This window comes from Arachis ipaensis, chromosome B08, assembly GCF_000816755.2.
Source record: "Arachis ipaensis cultivar K30076 chromosome B08, Araip1.1, whole genome shotgun sequence".
In the NCBI taxonomy this organism is placed as follows: Eukaryota; Viridiplantae; Streptophyta; class Magnoliopsida; order Fabales; family Fabaceae; genus Arachis; species Arachis ipaensis.
The window spans coordinates 126,363,897-126,386,334 of NC_029792.2; the positions used below are offsets into that span (position 1 = coordinate 126,363,897).

The 22,438-nt window shown below is 37.6% G+C and overlaps 1 protein-coding gene across 4 annotated transcripts in view; it reads right to left on the reverse strand.

Moving 5' to 3' along the window:
- Positions 9,729-22,438, reverse strand: part of LOC107613537 (aspartokinase 1, chloroplastic-like) — a 33,627-nt gene continuing 20,917 nt past the window's right edge. The window contains exons 3-14 of one of the 4 annotated variants that reach the window (XM_021110092.1): positions 18,469-18,551; positions 18,291-18,331; positions 17,306-17,460; positions 17,038-17,187; positions 16,833-16,928; positions 16,452-16,568; positions 11,461-11,580; positions 11,271-11,384; positions 11,075-11,191; positions 10,721-10,849; positions 10,478-10,540; positions 9,729-10,054 (exon numbers count right to left, since the gene is read on the reverse strand). In XM_021110092.1, the coding sequence (XP_020965751.1) occupies positions 9,974-10,054; positions 10,478-10,540; positions 10,721-10,849; positions 11,075-11,191; positions 11,271-11,384; positions 11,461-11,580; positions 16,452-16,568; positions 16,833-16,928; positions 17,038-17,187; positions 17,306-17,460; positions 18,291-18,331; positions 18,469-18,551 (1,266 nt within the window). In that variant the 3' untranslated portion in view covers positions 9,729-9,973. The remainder of the gene's footprint in view (positions 10,055-10,477; positions 10,541-10,720; positions 10,850-11,074; positions 11,192-11,270; positions 11,385-11,460; positions 11,581-16,451; positions 16,569-16,832; positions 16,929-17,037; positions 17,188-17,305; positions 17,461-18,290; positions 18,332-18,468; positions 18,552-22,438) is intronic. The other 3 variants (XM_021110093.1, XM_016315577.2, XM_016315578.2) reach the window with 3 other exon arrangements.

The window sequence follows — 22,438 nt, forward strand, 5'->3', positions numbered from 1 at the left end:
TTTAGTTTATGAACTCTCTATGTTAGATTAAATTTCCTTTTAATGCAATTTGAGGTACTTCATGTTTATTGCTTCTTTCTTCATTTGTTATTATCGATTCCTTGCAATTGTGGTCTTAAAATTTGCATTCTCTTGTTAATTCTCTATGATTTTATTTTGTGCCTTCCAAGTGTTTGATAAAATGCTTGGATGGATTTTAATTTAGATTTTTATGTTCTTGACTTGGATTGATTAATTAGAGACTCTTGAGTTATCAAAAGTCTTTTGTTGATTGGTGATTGAAGATTGCCGGTTAACTTGAACCTCACTAAAGCTAGTCTCCCACTTTGAGTTGACTAGGACTTGTGAAATCAAGTTGATTGTATGCAGTTGACCTTCCTCCATTGTTAGAGGTTAACTAAGTAAAAGCAAAAGGCAATTACCATCACAATTGATGATGATAATGAGGATAGGAATTCCAATTCTCAATCCTTGCTAGGACTTTTCTTAGTTATTATTTTATTTGCAACTGGTTAACCAAGCTTTTTAATGAGATTTTAAGGTCAAAGAAGATGCCTGATGAGTGGAGAAAGAGCACCTTGGTACCTATCTACAAGAATAAGGGGGATATACAAAGTTGTAGAAACTATAGAGGGATTAAACTTATGAGTCATACTATGAAGTTATGGGAAAGGGTGATAGAACGGAGGTTGAGAAAAGAGACACAAGTAACAGAGAACCAATTTGGATTTATGCCAGGCAGATCTACCACTGAAGCGATATACCTATTAAGAAGGATGATGGAGAGGTATCGTAGTAATAAAAGGGATCTACATATGGTGTTTATTGATTTGGAAAAAGCGTATGATAGGGTACCAAGGGAGGTCTTATGGAAGGTTTTAGAAAAGAGGAGAGTAAGGATCGCATATATTCAGGCAATTAAAGACATGTATGATGGGGCCACAACTAGTGTGAAGACTCAAGGTGGTGTGACAGAGGAATTCCCTATTGGTATAGGATTACACCAGGGATCATCCTTAAGTCCATACCTTTTCACATTAGTCTTGGAAGTACTCACAGAGCACATCCAAGAGCCTGTGCCATGGTGCATGCTTTTTGCCGATGATATCGTCCTTATGGGAGAGTCAAGAAAAGAGCTAAATAACAAGTTGGACTTATGGAGAGAAGCTCTAGAAGTGTATGGTCTGCGCATAAGCCGTAGCAAGACGGAATATATGGAATGTAAGTTCAGTTTGAGAAGGGAAAACCCCAATATAGAGGTGAAGATTGGAGAAAATAAAAAAAAAACTAAGCAATGAAATTCTAAACAGGGCGGAAGTTCTAGATAAGGAATTTATGCCGTTGGATATATTCCAAAAACGAATTAGATTATGCAATGAAGAGACTCAAACAAAAAACTTACCTAAACTATATGATCCTTTCTTGAATGGACCCTGTCGTGGCCGAATGAACAATTTTTTGTTATCCTCAATTAATAATAAAACTTATAAAAAAGCTGATATTTGGATAAATAAGATTCATGGTCTCCTTCTTTCTAGTATTCAAAAAACTAGTTATTTTGAAGAGAACATGGATATATTTTATCAAAAGTTATTTTTAACTGAAATTAGTTTTTTTTTAACATCCTACGAAAAGTTAAAAGTTTTAAGTATCTGGGGTGCATCATACATGATATTGGAGAGATTGAACAGGATGTAAATCATAGGATCCAAGCAGGTTGGTCAAAATGGCGGAGTGCATCTGGTTTTATATGCGACAAAAAAGTGCCTTTAAAACTTAAAGGTAAACTCTATCGCACCGCTATAAGGCCGGCTATGCTGTATGGTACGGAGTGTTGGGCGGCTAAAGTGGAGCATGAACATAAGCTGAGTGTGGCAGAGATGAAGATGTTGAGATGGATGAGTGGTCATACGCGATTGGATAAAATAAGGAATGAAGATATAAGGGAGAGAGTTGGAGTAGCACCCATTGTGGAAAAGATGGTTGAATCGCGTCTCAGGTGGTTTGGACATGTGAGAAGAAGACCGATAGAACATCCAGTCAGGAGGGTGGATGAGATGGAAGATGGACAAAGGGCGAAAGGCAGAGGAAGACCTAAGAAGACCATCCATGAGGTGGTCAAACGAGATCTACATGTAAATAGTATCTCTGTAGACATGATACATGACAGAGCACAATGGTGTCGTTTGATTCATGTAGCCGACCCCACTTAGTGGGACAAGGCTTTGTTGTTGTTGTTTGTTGTTGTTATTTACATTACTTGTCTCCTATTACAAAAACCCCAAAAATACTTTCCCATAACTAATTATAAGTACACTTCCCTGCAATTCCTTGAGAGACGACCCGAGGTTTAAATACTTCAGTTAATTTTATTCGGTTTGCTTAAGTGACAAAAAATTTAAACATTGGCTGAGGTTTAATTGTCGGTTTAGAGCTATACTTGCAACGCGATATTTTTGTGAAAATCTTTACCGACATTTTTCCTCCGTCAAGTTTTTGGCGCCGTTGCCGGGGAATTGGAAACGTATACCTTATTATTGGTTATTGTATATATTTACCTTTTGCTTGTTTGTTAGTTTTTGTTAGTTTTAGGACTTTGTTGCTTATTTTTATTAGATTTTATTTTTATTTGCTACTATGAATTCTCATCCCTTTGGCTATGAGTTTGGTTCAAATTATGTTGTATGGAATGAAAGCTACAATGAAAACATGCATCAAGGATGGGACAATCAAAGGTGGGAGGAGCCTCCAGCATATGATCAACCTTTTTGGCAATAACCTCCACCAACGTGCTATGAGCAAGAGTCATTCCCTGATGCATACCAAGACAATAGCTATGGTGGACCCCCTTGTAGTTACCAAAAAGCCCCACCATATACCTATGAACCTCCTCCTCAACATAGTTTTAAACCACCATACTTACAAGTCACTTATAATCAAACACTTCCTTATGACCCTAACCCATATCCACCATACCAACCACCTTATGAGCCAAATGAACCATACATAGAGCCATCCCAATTCCAACCCAATTACTCCCAAGAACCACCACCTTAATATACACCACCTCCAATGTATGCGGATTTTCAACCACAAGATGAATTTTCCTTTCCACCACAACCTTTCATAGGGGAATGTCCATATCTATCAATCTAAGAGCAATATGATCCTAATTATGTTAGCCAAGCAGAACAAGAGCCACGGGATCATTTTAAGGAAGCAATGGATCGACTTCAAGCAACCATCCATCAAATGGAGCGAGAGAAAAGCCGAAAAGCCCACGAAGCTCTCATGGCTAAAAAATCTCAACTTGAGAACAAGGGACTGGAGTGTGTTGTGCAACAAGTGAAAAATATGGAGAGTGTTGAACCGCTACATCCTTATCATGGTGAACCACCCTCTTATCATGAACCTTTCTTCCCAAGCAATGAACCCTCATATCCACTTCAATCCCTAATAAATGATACTCTTGGTGTTCTTCTTCAAGAGCAAAGAGAGATGCAGCAGACGACACTAGAGTTCATAGCTACCTTGACCGAGGTAGTAGATAATTTAGCTTCACTGCGCTTCAACACTCAAAGTAACCCCATGGCCGCATGTGGAGAATCTAATGAGGAGCGTAGCATGAAGGAGAAATTAAAAACTCCGGTGGAAAATGAGTAATGTGGCTTTGTATTGGAACAATTGGAGGAATCCATAACTGTTAAAGAGGAAGAAGTGGTTGAAGAGTTAGGAGATGCTAAACCTCCATAGGAATCTAGAGTTGTAGAGTATTCCTCCAAGAAGCTTGAGATTGATGTCGAATAGGGTAGTGCACAACCTCCAAGGCATATTCCCTATGAAGAATTGGACGGAATAGATCAAGAAGGAAGTTTCTTTGGTGATGATGATCATGCATCAAGCCCTCCTAGTAATGAATTTGCACCCACAAGTGAACTCCTTGAGTTTGAAGAACCTTCTCCCAATGAAATTGAAAGCAACATTGAGGTAGATTTATCTCAACCTCATATTTATAATTTGAGTGAAGAAGAAGATTTGGATGAATTCGGTGAGGAAGAGCTTGAAGTTGGAGAATCTTTTCAAAAGGTGGAAGTCCTTCGGCAAGGTTAGACAGGAGTTGAATATGCTTTGTCAAGATCATTGGAGACTTCTCTACCTAGGTTGTCGTCTACTTCGTCATTTGAGTGGGTAAAATTTATCTCTATTAGCTTTACTGTCCCACTTGAGTATGGTATTCTTGAAACGGATGGCCAACTTAGGAGGCTTTGTAGAATTAAGCGTAAGAGAAGGATGTTTAGTGGTTGGAGTTGCAAATCAAGACTCATCAAGGTTGAGATTTCAAGAGTTAGATGCAAGGGTTGGACTAGTGATCAATTGGTTGGATCTAAAAGAAGAGTTTGGTACTTCATTGAGAATTCGGATTACTTGCCACCAGGTTGGAACAATGATGATCAACTTAAGGACGGGTGTAGAAACAAGATTTGGGATCCTAACATACAAGAGGATCACTTTTGGGAGCTCAAAGCTTGTGAAGAACTTCATTAAGGCTTGGTGACTTCACTTGAAAATGTTGGAGCTTATTGGAAGTCCAAGCGTTGGTGGAGGTCTCAAGATGAGTTCAAGCACAAGCCACCATGACAAGGAGCTCACCAAACGTCCAACTTAAGGACTTTAACTAAAAGTGCTAGGTGGGAGACACCCAACCATGGTAACTTCTTTCTAATTTCCCTTTTGTTAATATTGGTAATAAGTTAAATTTTCATTTTAGTTATGATTATTTAGTTTCAGTTATGGTAGTTGTTTAATAATTTTTGGCATTGCAAAAAAAAAGGGGCTGTCACCTGTGCGTGTGAACGACGCGTACGCGTCAACGCCCAAATTTGGTTCATGCCCAAACCGTGCTGTAATGGTGTGATAGGACGGCCTAGACAGAGAGTTGTGCCAGGACCGCGCTGGTGTGGTACTAGGAGCATAGCCAACCCCACGCATACGCGTCACCCATCAATTTTCACCAACCCACGCGTACGCGTCGTTGACGCATACGCGTCATTTGCATTTCTGGCTTTCCACGCGTGGGCGTGACTGACGTGCATGCGTCAACCCCAAAATTTTGATTATCAAATACTACAAACAGAGAGTTGGGCTGCCACTGTGCGAGTGCTGTGCGTGGAGCGAAATTCACTTCCACGCGTACGCGTGACTGACGCGTACGCATTACTTCCTTATTATGCAACCCACGCGTACGCGTGGGCGACGCTTACGCGTCGCTACTTCTTTTACTTTCTTCTCTCTTTTCTTCTTCTTTCTCCTCTCATTCTTCTTTCTTTCTACATTTCTTCTTCTTCATTCCTTTCCCTTCTCATCCCTATTCTCCCTCATTTATTGCATTTGTATACTTTCATTTATTACATTTTAACTTTGTTGTTGTTTCTTATTTTCTTTTCCAAGTTTGATATTATACTATTGGTGTTGACTGTTCTTACTCAACTGATGCGCATTCTCCAAAAATTGTGCGGCAGAACTTGTTTGTCGCTGAAGAGCTGAAGATTGATGGTTTAGAAGTTATAGTAAACTCTTGTTGTAAGTATAATTACTAAACCAAGCAATCAACCTTTCTTACAAATGCTTTGGTTGTCACAAGTAACAAACCCCTTTAAAAATTGATAATCGAGTATTTAAACCTCGGGTCGTCTTCTCAAGGAATTGCAGGGAAGTATGTTCTTATTATTGGTTATGAAGATTGTAAATCAGGGTTTTGAAGTTTGGGCAATGGGCACAGGTATATTTAAATGACAAGTAAAATAAATTAACAATAATAAAATCTCTTGGCAAGGTATGAAGAACTGGAAGTCCTATCCTAGTTATCCTTATCAATTGTGATGAGAATTGGATTTTTCTCCGACTTTGTTAACCTCTAACTATGAAGGTAAGTTAAGTGGAAGAATTAATTCGAATCCTCAAGTCCCAGTCTTTCCTTGGGAAAATTTAGAGTTATTGGATCTCGAATTAATTCTTGAAGAATTCCAAATTTCAGTCAACAATGAGTTTGATAACTCAAGAGTCACCAATTATTTAACCAAAGCCAAAAGGAAAAATATCTAAATTAAATTAAAAGCATTCATGTAAATAAAGCAATCAAATTACGTCTAAATATAAATTCAAGTCATAACATGGGAAGGTTCATAAGCCAATTGGGCAACATAAATCAAATACAAATAAAAGTATTAGAGTAAATTAAAGTAGAAAATAAATATTGAAGGAATATAGAACCTGGAATGAGGATGAATTGAACTAAACTAATAGAAATCCTAAAATCCTAAATCCTAAGAGAGAGGAGAGAACCTCTCTCTCTAGAAACTACATCTAAATCCTAATATTGTGAATTATGAGAGCTTCCTTATGAATGGATGCATTCCCCCACTTTATAGCCTCTAATCTGTGTGTTCTGGGCTGAAAACTAGGTCAAGAGCAGCCCAGAAATCGCTCCCAGTGATTTCTGTTACGTTCAGGTCGCGGGAAGGTAACGCGGAGGCGTCGTCCACGCGGCCACACGGATTGCTTTCCTGCCAGGTCACGCGTCCGCGTGATCCACGCGTTCACGTCGCCTGGTGTCGGGGCAGCTATGGAAAATTATATATCAAATAGAAGCCTCGGACGTTAGCTTTCCAACGCAACTGGAACCGCGTCATTTGGACCTCTGTAGCTAAAGTTATAGTCGTTTAAGTGCGAAGAGGTCAGGCTGGACAGCTTAGCAGTTTTCTCCAACTTCTTGTATTCCTTCCTCTTTTGCATGCTTCCTTTCCATCCTCAGAGCCATTCCTGCCCTATAATCTCTAAAAACACTCAACACACATATCAAGGTATCTGATGGTAATAAGAGAGGATTAATAATAAGAAAATATAAGATCAAAGAAGTATATTTTCAATCATAGCACAAAATCAGGAAGGAAAATGTAAAACATGCGAATAGTATGAATAAGTGGGTAAAGAGTTGATAAAAATCACTCAATTGAGCACAAGATAAACCATAAAATAGTGGTTTATCAACCTCCCCACACTTAAACATTAGCATGTCCTCATGCTAAGCTCAAGAGAAACTATAAAGGGGTGAAGAGAAATGATAGAATGCATGAAATGCAACCTATGAATACAACTAAATGCATAATGCTTCTACCTACTTGGTTAAAAAAAAATAAATTCTCCAAGACAAATATGAATCAAATTCCACTAATTCAAATTATACAATAAAAGACAAGTAAACTTGTAAGAAGATAGCTCATGAAAGCAGGGAACATAGAATCAAGCATTGAACCCTCTCTGGTAGTGTATATCATTCTAGTCTCTCAAGTGTCTAGGGTTAATCACTCTACTCTTCCCTATTCAAGCTTTCTAAACTTTGTTCTTTACCTAATCAATCAACAATGTTTAATGTACCAATGCAAACATCAGGAGGTCTTTTCCAAGGTTGTAATGGGGCTAAGGTGAAGGTAAGGGTATATATAAGGCTAAGTGAGCTAGTGAAGTAAATCTGTGAGTAGTCTAAGATCTCACCTAACATATACATACTCTATAAAAATTTTAAAATTATACTTAGCTTCCCATAATTTTCCCACTTTTTATCACATACACACTTGCACTGTTGCTGCTTCCCTTTCCTTCCATTCTAAAGCTGTATCCGTTCTCTTTTCAATTCTAGTTAATTCCCACTTCTGTTGTTAATTCCCGAATTGGATAATTTGTATTCATTGGTTATTATTGAATACATTTCTAACTTTTTATCATTTGAATAAAAAAAAAGGTAAAAACACATCACATAATAATCCTTTTTTTTTGTTGGTTATCAAAATTTTGTTTTTTATTTATTTCCTAGAAGCAAATAAAGGATTGCTTTTCCTATAAACAAGGAAAAAATATGTATACATATAATGCTTCTTAAATTTTGTAACCACGTATTTGTTCTCACTCCATATACTTAATTGTATTTTTATGAGAAAAACTACTCCTATATTTATTACAACCAAATAATTTAACGTTCAAATTTAATAAAAAGTACTTGTACGATACAATAATATCAAAGTACAAAATAACTTAACGCTCCTCTTGTTTTATCTTCTGCTTCTAAAAAATAGTCGCCAAAAATCCTAAACCAAACGTGCCCAATTCATCCAAACAAAATTTGGAAGTAATCCCATATATTATGCAGGAACAGAACCATCCAGTATATGCTGCTCGTTTAAGTATGCTATTCCCCTATGATATTGCAGGATGCAATGTTGTAAAAATCAGACTAGGCTGGCCAATTCAGTAACTGGCAAAGAAAACAGTCTAATTCGCTATCTATAACCGCTCAATCACAAACTGTTTCAAAACTGTTGACCGACTGAGAATTGGCCAGTTGGATCGGATCGAAAACTGGCCGGTTGTATTAACAACGCCGTTTTGAATTTTTTTTTTTTTATTTTGAGGAAGTATAGGGAGCCAATGGAATATTTGTACAATGTGTACAATGGGGGTTTAGGGATGTTCGATTCAATATTAGAGATATAATCATTAGTGTTACCTTTTCCTATCAGTTTAAACTTTTGGGATGAGTGGTTTCATGATATGGTATAAAAACTCCATATTCGAAAGGTCAAGAGTTCGATCCTTGGTAAACTCCAAAATTAGCTTAAGTTTTTGGGATAAGTGGTTTCATGACATGAGATGTTTATTATCCTGGTACTGGTTATTCTGGATAGTATGGATGATGTTCATTTTATTCATATTGGGCCAAAGATTTAGTCCATTATACACATTGTACACTTAGATCATTGGCTCCCTAGCAGTACTCTTTTTTTTTTTTTTAAAACCCACCCGGTCAGACTCGCCCACCCTTTTACCCCCCTCACTCACTCACGAATCTCACACTCAAACTCAGACACTCTCACTCACCCCATTTGAAGGCCGAACCCTTAGCTTCCTCCTCAACGGTTCTTTCGCAGTGCCGTCGCCGTCATGTTGTTGGCGCCTCCGTAGCTTCCTCCTTCCCCCTTTCCGAACCCAAGCCCTTTCTTGTTGGCTGTAGCTCGGCACGTCGTCCCCATCGTCCCTGACTTCTCTGTTCGAGGCTTAGAGCAACTCGCTGTCTGTCTTTCCATCGAAGATTAGTGTCACTACTTTCACTTCTCCGGTTCTTCACTTCCTTTTATCAATCTGTTTAGTCTGAATGTTGTGAATCGATTAATGGAAAGGAAATCATTATTCAAATTTTGTGCTGCTACTCATTAATTTTGTGCTGTTGCTGTGTTTTTAATTTGTATAATTTTTGTTGAAATTTGGTTGCTGCTGCTAAATAGGAAAATCAAATAATTATTAAAATTTTGTACTTCTGCTCATTGATTGTGCTGCTGCTGTTTTTTCATTTCTAAAATTTTTGTTAAAATTTTCTTGTCGTTGCAAAAAATAGAAATCAAATCATTATTGAAATTTTTTATTTTTGTTTATCTTTATTGATTTCAGATTTAGTGTGGCTACTTTATACTTGTTTTGTAATGTTTATTGCTGGATGCTTATTGTTTGATTCTTGGCTCTGTTTTAGTCTCTTGTTAATGGTGTTTTTGATTAGGTTTATCCTTTGCGAACTGTTGTTAGTGTCGTCTGGTGTTTATTATTGATTTCAGATATGGTCTTATGGATGATTATTTGATTTTTGCTGTGCTGCTGCTATTTTTAATTTTATGCATGATTTATTAATTTCAATTATAGATGATAGTATTAATCAAGAAGCAAGTGCTAATAACAATGCATCTGTGAATAATAACTTGCCCGCCAATCCTTCTACTTCGAATACTTCGAATGAGGCTGCTAATCCTAATTCTCCTAGTTCTAGGGGGGACAGATTTAGCTTAGAAATATGTTGCTCTACAAATAGTGAATGGAAAACTACAATATCAATGTTTATGTTGCTCTACATTCCCTTGTATGCATTCGTTTTCTAACTATCAAAGAAGGTTTTGTGGAGAGCCCTTACACACTGTTCTGCTTCACTGTCATTTACTATTAACGAGATATTCACCTGCAGGGAAACAAAATACGAAGTTAAAATACATGAAACAAAACATTTGAGAATGAAGTTAGACTATTGCGCTTGAAAATAAGTGTATCCAGGTTCAAGAACCAGCTAAAGCTGGAAGGGGTTTATAGAAACCCCTTACACCTCCCCCATGTGTGTATATGAACATAAATAGAATTTAGAATACTGTTATAACTTTTACATATGTAAATCATAGCCTGAGTATGACAAAGTACCATGCTACAAAGCCAAAAAATATTGGTGCATGTCATGCTATCCAGTTGAAGACATAATACGTTTGATCAACACCGTTTCATGCCAACTAAGATTATATATGCATGAAAAATGTACAAGGTTGATGATTTCTAGATCACTAAAGATGGGTCAAAAGGACACAAAAACCATTTTTTCTTAAGGTAGGGATACCTTAGATGCACCCTTAGAGATCATTTGAACATTGACACCAAGGGTTCGAAGAACACGGAAGGCCTGCAATAAAAGGCCAATCAGTAATAAAGGAAAGTAAAAAATTAACTTACTACTGTAAATAAGTTTGACACTGCTCACGTGGAAGGACAGTGATATTACAAAATAAAACTCAGGATCAAAATAAAACATTTAACAACAATTCTTGGAACACAATTAAGTTGGATAATTATAACACAGGACCTTCTCCAATATTAGTGATGATTTCTGAACATTTCCAATGAGAGAGATTATGGATCTATTTTGTAGGAGATTCACCACAGCAATTTTTTCCAGCTCTTCAACAACATAGTCTAGTTCCTGCTTAAGGGACTGACAATCAATTAGAATTACGCAAAGGCTGGTATACAAACGTGGCAGAGAAAGCATATTTCAATAGATGTAAAATACAACATAATTCAAGTCTTGTCTCACTAAGTAGTGTATATTAGGTGGTCAAATGACACCATGAGAAAAAAGTTATTAAACACCGTAACCCCGACAATATTGGAAGTAACATAACAACAGGATATGGAGATGATCATCACTATGTCTCACCTCTTGAATTAGTTCTCTGCTCCAAAGCTTCGACGGGTCCAACGTCAAAGAAATACTGACTTCAGTTGTAGCTACAACATCAACATATATACCCAGGTCTTCAAAGATTGAAAACACCTGCATAAATATAGAAATATGAAGACAGGAAGGTATTCATCAAATAAAAAGACAGATCTGCATGCTTTAGCTTTCTCACCTTAGCAAGGAACTCATACTGACCAAGCATGTGAGTGCTAACAATATCCAACATGGTCACATTACGTTTCAAAACAATGCTAGTTAAGACTGCCTGTAGGTGGACAAAGTAAAACTTAACGATAGTTGTATAAAGTCATCCTTAAGATGATAGTATTTATAATTTATTCAGGTATAGATGTTCCACAAACCTTGCTCATATCTCTTGCTTTAGTGATGAGAGTACCCGGAGCTTTGGGGTTGTAAGAATTTTTAACCCTTACTGGAATATCACCTTCTCTAGCAGGTCTCATAGACTGCGGATGTAAGACCTGCAAATTACAAATATTTCCAACAAGCTTATTCCAATATCCCAAAGCAAAGTCATATAAATTATTTTTCATAATTGTGCAGGCAAAAACTCCCAAAAAGTTCTTTAGGTAATGCCATTCTCCAATAAAGACCTGACGTGTAAACCAACCCCCCCTTTTTTCCTTTTGCAGCGGGCAAGTCCCACTGTCTCTCTCCCCCCTCCCTTTTTAACCAAGGAATACCAAGCAATTACAACAATGATACACTGTTATGTTCTCATTCAAAATTAGCTACACATAATGAACTATACAATTTTCAAACTTTGGTATACAGGAAAGGTGAAGAATAGGAATAGGGTTGGAATTATTGTGGATAAGTAGTGGAAGGAGGACGTAGTGGATGTCAAGAGGGTGAAAGATCGGATCATCTCTATCAAACTTGTGGTGGAGGGAGGTGCTTTCCATGTGATTAACGCCTATGCACCGCAAGTGGATTCGGATGAACAGCACAAGATAAGATTTTGGGAGGATCTAGAGAGTTTAGTTCAAAACATACCTTCAGGAGATAAGATTTTCTTAGAAGGAGATTTAAATGGCCATATTAGGAGAGAAGTGACTGGGTATGGGAGTATTTACGGAGGCCATGGTTTCGGGGTGATCAATGCCGAGAGTAAAACTATTTTGGACTTTTCCTCAACCTTTAATCTTCCCATCGCAAATACATATTTTAAAAAAAGAGACGAACATCTTATAACCTATAAGAGTGGCATGACAAGCTCTCAAATTGACTTCTTGTTGAGGAGAGTCGACCGGAAATTTTGTATTAATTGTAAAATTATTCCGGGAGAGAGTTTGACAACACAACATAGGGTGCTCGTCATGGATTTTCGCGTTGAGCAAAAGTTGAGAAAAAGACATACGAAGAACCCAAGGACGAGGTGGTGGCAGATGAAAGGTGAGGAACAAAGAAGATTCCTAAGATGGGTAGGAATAAAGGCAAAGTGGGATGGGAATGGAAGCGCGGAAGAGATGTGGAGGGAGATGGTAGAAGTTATTAGAAGAACAGCAAAAGAAAGTTTTGGTGAATCTAAAGGAATAGGACCAAGAGACAAGGAGTCCTGGTGGTGGAATGCGAGTGTACAAGAAAAGATAAAGATAAAAATGGAGTGCTTTAAAGAGTGGTCTTTATAACACAACGCAAATAATTGGAAAAAATATAAGGCGGCTAGGAAAGAGACAAAAGTGGCTGTAAGTGAAACAAGAACAAGAGCATATGAGGGTCTCTACCAGTCTTTGAACACGAAAGAAGGAGAAAAAGGTATATATAAAATCGCAAAGAGCCGTGAAAAAAGAATGGGAGATTTGGATCAGATTAAGTGCATAAAGGATAAGGATGGAAAGGTGTTGGCTCAAGAGGAGAAGATTAATGAAAGGTGGAAGAACTACTTCTACGAGTTATTTAATGAGGGACAGAAGACTCTTCCGAGCCTTGGTCGGTTATGCACAAGGGAAGAAGATCAAAACTTTGACTACTATCGAAGGATTCGAGACTTCGAGGTAAAAGAGGCTCTAAAGCATATGAAAAATAGCAGGGTAGTAGGACCTGATAATACCTCGATTAAGATTTGGAAGGACCTTGGAGAAAAAGGTATCAACTGGTTAACCAAGCTTTTTAATGAGATTTTAAGGTCAAAGAATATGCCTGATGAGTGAAGAAAGAACACCTTAGTACCTATCTACAAGAATAAGAGAGATATATAAAGTTGCGAAAACTATAGAGGGATCAAGCTCATGAGTCATACCATGAAGTTATGGGAAAGGGTGATAGAACGGAGGTTGAGAAAAGAGACACAAGTAACAGATAACCAATTTGGATTTATGTCAGACAGAACTACCACTGAAGCAATATACCTATTAAGAAGAATGATGGAGAGGTATCGTAGTAATAAAAGGGATCTACATATGGTGTTTATTGATTTGGAAAAAGCGTATGATAGGGTGTCAATGGAGGTCTTATTGAAAGTTTTAGAAAAGATGAGAGTAAGGATTGCACATATTCGTACAATTAAAGACATGTATGATGGGGCCACAACTAGTGTGAAGACTCAAGGTAGTGTGACAGAGGAATTTCCTATTGGTATAGGATTACACTAGGGATCATCCTTAAGTCCATACCTTTTCACATTAGTCTTTGAAGTATATACAGAGCACATCCAAGAGCCTGTGCCATGGTGCATGCTTTTTACCGATAATATCGTCCTTATAGGAGAGTCAAGGAAATCCCTAAATAAGAAGTTAGACTTATGGAAAGAAGCTCTAGAAGTGTATGGTTTGCGCATAAGCCATAGTAAGACGGAATATATGAAATGTAAGTTCAGTCTGAGAAAGAAAAACCCTAATATAGAGGTGAATATTGGATAGAACATCCTACGAAAAGTTAAAAGTTTTAAGTATCTTGGGTGCATCATACAGGATAATGGAGAGATTGAACAAGATGTAAATTATAGGATCCAAGCAGGTTGGTCAAAATGGCAGAGTGCATCTGGTTTTATATGCGACAAAAAAATGCATTTAAAACTTAAAGGTAAATTCTATCGCACCGCTATAAGACCGGCTATGCTTTATGGTACGGAGTGTTGGGCGGCCAAAGGGAAGAACGAACATGAGTTGAGTATGGCAGAGATGAAGATGTTGAGTAGATGAGTGGTCATACGCGATTAAATAAAATAAGGAACGAAGATATAAAGGAGAGAGTTGGAGTAGCACCCATTGTGAAAAAGATAGTTGAATCGCGTCTCAGGTGGTTTGGACATGTGAGAAGAAGACCGATAGAACACCCAGTCAGGAGGGTGGATGAGATGGAAGATGGGCGAGGGACAAAAGGCAGAGGAAGACCTAAGAAAACCATCCATGAGGTGGTCAAATGAGATCTACATATAAACGGTCTCTCTGTAAACATGATACATAACAGAGTACAATGGCATCATTTGATTCATGTATCCGACCCCACCTAGTAGGATAAGGCTTTGTTGTTGTTATAATAAACTATACAGTCTATAGTTTTTCTTCTACTCCTACTGTTCAGGATAGTTCTTAGAGGTGATAAGTGATGACATACCTTGCATAGAGTCATAGAGACCTCTGTTACAAATTTGAAACATATCAGAGAAACATTGGACAACTGATGCTTATTAATAGTTCTTCAACAAGAAGCAAGCAAGGCTGAATGAGTTATATGGACTATGCCATGGAACAGGTATCTAGTGACGTAAGATGGATATCAAACCCAGAGGAAGATAAAGAAATCTTTTGACTCTTCCCCAAGTTATTGCCAAAAGATGAGGAAAAAAAAGAAAAAGGGAAGATATAACATGTTCTTTATGAAAGAAAGAAGTTTGGCATTTATGCACCACTTATAGAGGAAGAGGTAGAAGGGGAAGAAGTTCTGACAAAGACATCAGAGAGATGGCAGAAGGCACAAGTGTTGTAGCACAGGAGATAGCATATTGTATATGCATACATATGATGGTATAGAATATTTTTTTTTTGGTGACTATATGATGGTATAGAATATAGATGCAAAGCAAGACTACCTTTACTCAAGAAGACAAGGAAATCAAATGATCTGGGAAGTCAAATATGAATTTGAAACGGATAAGAATTTTTATAGAAAAGTTATTTCAAAAAACTGAATTTGAGAAAAAAAAACTTTTCAAGAAGTGGTTATAAAATTTAAATTAAAGAAAAGTTGCAACTTTATAAGATATTTTATTTACTTATTTCATTATGGTTTAATTACTTTGCAAGTCCTATAAGTTCACCAAATTTCACAACAATGTCATCCAATTTATACTCTAGTGAAAATTTGGTATAACAACAAAACATAGCCCCAGGATTTGTAGGTTAAAACTTCACTGCACTATTAATGCAGAAGAACCGCAGGACTCCACAGTTTTTAATAAAATGTGGAAGTCTACAATGGCCAAGTTAGCTTACATTATGGAAGCTACTTTAGTTTCATAATATTGCTTTAAGTTCTTGGTGAAAATTTGGTATCTATTTTCCCCTTGGATCAGGTCCTTCCAATACATTTCATGATTTCAAAGGTTGTGCTAAGAAGAAAGATTCTGAATTTCTGCCAATACCTTCCAAAGGTTTTGCCATAGAAAGACTCAAAAGAAGTTGCTGCTTGTGTTATGTGGTTCTTGTGTATTGAGAGTTGGGACTAAGCAGAATGACTGCATCTTCTAGTTTGTTCCTATATCCCCGACAAGAATTATGGCAAAGAATTGCATTTATGGTGTTATTTGCTGTCTCTTCATGTTAGTTTGAAGATAGAATCTCTTTCTGATATGTAGGGAGGATTGAACGACATTGTTGCATTTATTTTAGTATATTGGTCCTCCTCCATAGTTTCTCCATTTTGAGGACACTATACCCCGTAGTTGTACACTGGTAGAATTAAATTTCTCCTTTAATCAAGCTTCGCGACGTTACATAACACACCACAAGATTTATCATGTCAAATAGTAAAAATATACAAACAACGACAATAATCGACCTATATGTAACTAAGTTGTCTTAGTTTAGCAAATATAATACTACTACAACTACTACCAAACCCTATTCCACTAGATTGGGGAGGCTACATGGGCCAGTCAGAACCACAATGTCTTATCATGAATCTTGTTATATCTAAACCTAGCGAAGTATATATAAATATAATTTACAAAATAAAATTTCTCATGATTTTTATGACAACAATGTGAAGTGTGATTCAACCCCAAGCAGAACCAAGAACACTAAATAGAATCCATAAATGTTTTATAGCAATGAGAGAAATGGTAAATAGCATATTGTCAACAGAACAAAGTTGGTGAATATAATAATACCTGAGCACCAAAATATGCAAGTTCAGCAGCCTCGTCAAATGTCAAACATGGAACCGGTTCAGCTTGTGGGCATATATTTGGATCCGAGGTTAGAACGCCATCAACATCTTTCCATACCTGTTTAAAGAATTCCACATTAACCGTTTCCTTTCTATCTCAATTTAATCATAAACGGGCAAAATAAACTCATGTACTCTCTCACTCGTAAAAATTTGCAGTAATTCCTGCTAGTATTTTACATTATCAAGAAAAAACAGACACTTGCATTTCCTATAAACAGAATTATTACTAACATTAACATGTAAACTCAACAGCTCCTTGAATGTACAAATTAAGGGGGCACTAATGCCCTTTCGACATGCAGACGTTTTTATTACAAACCTGGATTTCTGGCAACCCAAGTGCTCTCCCAATTGTTGTAGCTGTCAAGTCACTACCCCCTCTACCCAATGTTGTAACTGCACATGATTTCCGGGCCTACAAGAAAAATACAAACGACAAATCGCATTTCCAATTTCACAAACCATTGTACTATCATATCAAAAGAGAGGATGAAATAACATAAAATGAAAGGCATCACAAAAACCTTTCCAAGGAAGCCCGTAACAATTGGAATCGCAGGATCAGAGACCCAATCACCATGTAACCTCTTTGCAACAGCAGGGTAAGTTGCTTCCAAAATGCCCGCATTTGTGAAGTCATCAGTTGTTATAATTCCCATCTCAAAGGCATCATACTGTTGAACCATTAAATTAGTATTCATCCACAAATTACTATGAAATAGATCTATAGTTGGACTGTCAACATTAGCATTTCAAAAGTAACTTTATGAGTTGCAATTAAGGGGAACATACTTGGCGAGCCTTAACACCCAATTTATTAAGATATGCAGCAATGATCCTAGTGGACATGCACTCTCCAAATGAAACTAAATAGTCTTGAGTCCGTCGAGTTAACTCTTTCATCATAGCCACTCCCTTCAAAAGTTGTTCTAATTCTTCAAGATGCTCTGGAAGTTTCCATATAACAAATCAAGTCAGCAAAAATTCAAATTCAAACATGAAAATTTCTTGAGCAAACATACCAAGAAGAAAGAAAGTAAATGGGACAATTAGTTCAAGAGAAAGTCTAGGGGCAGCACTTTTATTAAAATCTGGCCAGCACTTAACCATCAAAAGAAAAATGAGTAATTCTCTACTATTAGATGTAATCTCACACCATTAAAAATACTATTGATGGCTAATTGATGGCTATAAATCACAAAATCTGCTGGCCCCTAACACTCCTCTTAATTCAATACACAAGTAGATGTAATAAAATAAAATTTCGTATAGATGTAACAAGCTCAAACTATGGTTTTTCCTTTTTCACGTTACAATGATGATCAATATCGCTTCAATGCAATAAAAGAAAACCAGCATGCCAATCTATGCCAAGTTACTCATGCAATGGCCAATCCATGATGCCAATTGGTACCACCACCATTTGCCTCACAAATTTCTTGGCAGAGTTATTATCAAAAAGCAATCATGCTAGATAAAGCCCTTTAATTTAGCCAACACCTTCATAAAGCATTGAATGCCAATATCATAATTCCCAAAACATAAACCACAAAATAAAATTATATATCCAAACAAGCAGTAACTAGTATAAAAGCATGTAATGTAAATAAACTCTTTTATTTAAATACATGATTGACACCCCATAAGCACATTAGAATCGCACATATATGCAGAACCGAATCATCAGTGAAATTTGATCTTGTAAGAGGGTTTAATAAAATAAGTAGTATATAATACAACCAAATCAACGATTAATCTAGTTTGGAAGGTAGCTCACTTGCAATAACATTTCTATCTACTCCGAGCTCATCCACAGTCCTGAGTAAATAAATACAGAATACCAATGAGGAAGCAGTAGTCAATTTAAACATCTTTTTTATTGTTTATTTTTTATTTTTTTCTCAAAATTCTAGTTAGATTTGGAAAAAGCATTGAGTAAATCAAATTTCGCTTACCTGAGATGCAGATCTTTTATAGTGCTAAGCTCCTCAATGTTATCAACATTAGAAACACCGCAACTTACAGCTTTTTCTCCAGCCTAACCAAACATTAAAAAATATAAGGTTTACAACACAGATAGAACTCAACATCATCATCAACAACAACGACAACAAACAACATCAGGTCAGCTACATGGATCAAAAGATGTCAGACAGAGCTCAACATCAGATAAGGAAAATTCTAAACTACATAGAATCCTAGATCACCAAGACACAATACATCATATTACCATAATTAAAACATTTATATAAAACACACAAATCCTAGTCCTAACTTAGAACAAAGAGATCAATGATTCACAAATCACAAGTCGACATTAATAGTTGATTTATCATAAATCTAACTCCATCTAATTATTGCCGTACGACTCTTGTATTAGTAATATAAACATACGAACTCCGCTAGAGAGACAATGAGGAATATTTACAATATGTACAATGGGCTGGTTATTTAGCCGATAAATAGTAAAAACCGCTCCATAGATTACCCTAAATTCAAAAACTCCCATTCAGTTATTTCACAAAAACAACCATCCAAACCCTAATCACAAACCCTTTTCACCCCAAATCCTTCTTCCTCCCAAAACGGCACCCACCCCCGACCTTCTTCACTGACCATCCAACCGTCAGCGGCGTCTAGCTTCGACCCTCGTCAATTCGCCTCTCTTGTGCGCGTGTGTCTCCATTGCTGATAGCCCAGCTCAGACGGCCGCCTTCTTCCCGCCGCGGGTCTCCTTCGCGTCCTTGGTGTGTGTGGCTCGCCGCTCTCTCCCGTGCCGGCACCCAGCCTGGGGGTCGCGTACTGCCTCCGCCGCCCTAGCTTCCCAGTCCGTCGCACTCGTGACAAAAAACAACCATCTACATAGCTAATAATAATAACCACCCGGCTGCGTATAGAGATGAATATTCGACTTTTATGAATAAAAAATAATCATCCAATCACTTACTAAAACAACCATATGTCCCCTGTGTGTGGCGGATGAAGACGCTGGCAAACCCGCCGGCTACGGGAGGCGGCTGCATGGCAGGCGCGTTGGGGGCTGCGCGAATAATCCTCTTCAAAGGCAAGAAAGAAAGCTATAAATCCGACCAGATTACAAAGAGAGAGCGAAAGAGGCTAAGGCAAATGCCGACCTAATCCAAGACGGATCTATTTGATGTGGAAACTTCTAGACTTTGTGCCAAGAGTTCATTTCCTTTACTGCTAACTGGAGCCTACAGCCTTATATTCAATATCTATTCCTTACAGGGTAATCAAATCCTAATCCTCGGCTTCTCCCTGACTTGCTTATACTTTATCGGACTGGATGGGAACGGAAATCTCATAATAAGATATTTCTGCGGATGCCCTGGAACTCTATTCTACTTCATCGATTTGAAGAGCTTATGCTTAGGTGTGAAATTGATGAAGAGCCATTCATTCTCCCCCATAATCTAGTAGTAGGTTCGTCAATGGTCTGAGGGTAGACATTAAGAGTTAAGTTATACAGTACAATCCTTACCTAGAAAAGCTACTAAAAGATAATCATCGAGCCATCGTCCAACCTTCGAGCTGAATCAAAAGTGGATATTTCATCAAATAAATGAGGGCTTCCGCCAAGGTCGAGACAGAGGGGAATAAGTCCATTCTCTGGGAGTTACAGAAATGTGGTCTTAAGGCTTCCAGCAACAAGGGAGGGGATATGCATGATGACTCTTGATTGTTATTCTCTCTCGACCCTCTCGTCAGCAATATCATCCTGCAATCTCCAACATCATAGCTATCTCCCTGAATTGGTTCGTTCTTAAGTTATGGCTATTGTGCATCTGCTGCATCACCAAAGGAAAATAGGCTTGTATTGGCCTTAACTAGCTCTTTCATCTTTCGACCTTTCTAATTGCTTTAATAATAAGCGCTAACCCGCTCCCTGAAGGGTAGCCGGGTAGGTACCCCCGACGCTATACTAAGATAAGAGGGAAGTGCCGATTGTATTTGATTCCTTTCCGCCTCGATGATTGAATGATGCCCAAGCGTTGTAGGTAGGTTTGAAAAGGCCCTCGAAGTGGCTTCTCTCAGTCGATACCTACCACGACTTGTAGAAAATGCTGGAAATGATGCTAAGTACGCTTCCGCTAGTACAAAAGTAAGTAAACCACCTTCTCATGTCTCCAGACCTTTTATTAAGAGGGTTTTTGAACTATAGCAAATGTTCCTGCCTGAATATGGCCGAACTATAACTCGTCTTTCTGGGGTTATTGGTCGATCTTCGACGTGTCACGATGAACTTCGGCCACCAAATAAAAATAATGGGGAGAGCACCTGCAAAAAGTACTCCGACGCTCAAATTAGTTAAGGACGATTATCTAAGAAAGGTCTCTCATTTTCTAACAAAAACTTACCTCTGCAAACTCTGATTGTTCCCTTTTATAACTCGGAGATGATGATGACCGTTTAGGTCTGAATTGATCGTTTCTATGTAACCGATCATAGGGGTTTAATGCCATAAAGTTGGCAGAGTTAATGTGCCGATTTAAAAGGAGATCCGCCGAGCTATAATTCGTAACCGATGTATAACGGTTATATCACAACCCCCAAGCTTAGCCTATACTTAAATGAGGCAGGTTGAGCTTTCGAATCCATATAGCCGAATTATAGCTCGAAATAAGGATGGAGCCCCCAGTTCAACTTGACTCATTGTATACAATGATGGTAAAAATTATTATTTAATTAGAATGTTAACAGCCATGATGGCATAAATTAATGATTGTCAACACTTTTCAATGCAAGGTTCAAGTTCCTAAGTAGGCTTGGGACCGTTGCAAGTGGGGTTTGGATTAATGGCCATGATCGAAACCTGGAACTGAAAGGGTTTCATTAAATGAATGGCCAAAAAAATTTTACTTTCAAGTTACACTTTCGTGGGAATACAGCTGCTGCTTAAACTTCATTCTTCTTCAAAAATAATGAGTAGAAGAGGTTAGTAACCACATTTCCTTACCTCTTATCTTCCTGATTTCTAGTTTTGAGAGAAAAAAAAATGAGTGACAAAAAAGCAAAGGCTTTACCTAAGATAGAAGATGATGGTTCTTATGAATGGGTTGATGGCGATGTGAAAATAAGGGCCTCTCTATTCTTTGATAGAGAGAGTTTCGGGGGGTTGAATCTGTCAAAAATAGTCAGACCAGGTTTTCATGTTGAGTTGTTGCCATGCAATTGCATGGATCGGGTTTTTCACAGAAAGAAAGATTTTGAAAACTTTTATATGTACAGTTGTGTTCTTAAAGAATTTTGTTAAACTGCCTTTTACGAATTTTGAATGTGATTTGTTAACCCAAATGAACTATGCACCTTCCCAAGTCCACCCTAATGGATGGGTATTTGTTAAATGTTTTCAAGTTTTAATGGAGTTTCTGGAGATTGAACCTGATTTAGAACTGTTTTTTTCCTTGTTTCAAGCAAAGGGTGTATGGAAAGGCCTCTGGATCAACTTGAATAGTACCCCTGGGTTTTCTGTTTTCAAACTAAATAAATCTTCTTTCAAAAATTTTAAGAAAATGTTTTTCAAGGTAAAGTCGGTGGATGAAGAATTTCCGTTCTATTTAGATGAAAATCTTGGGGAGAAGTTTCCCCTTTACTGGTGCTGTCAACCTAATCATATCTTAGGTCCTGAATTAATAACACCTCGGAACGAGTGTATAATAAATTTTTTGATGGAAATGGTTGACCGGGGCGGTTTAGTATCTGTGTCGGACTTGCTTCCTTGGGAGGAAGATAGGGCCTCTGTTGTACGATATTTTGGTGAGGCATTGTTGTGCTACTTAAGTCGGATTTGTATTTGTTTTTAATCATACTCAACAGGTTTTGTTTTATTGTTTGTTTGTTAGGTGGAAAATATCCGGGAGTTTCAGCCTCGAGCATGAGAGCTCGGTTTAAAATGAAAAATTT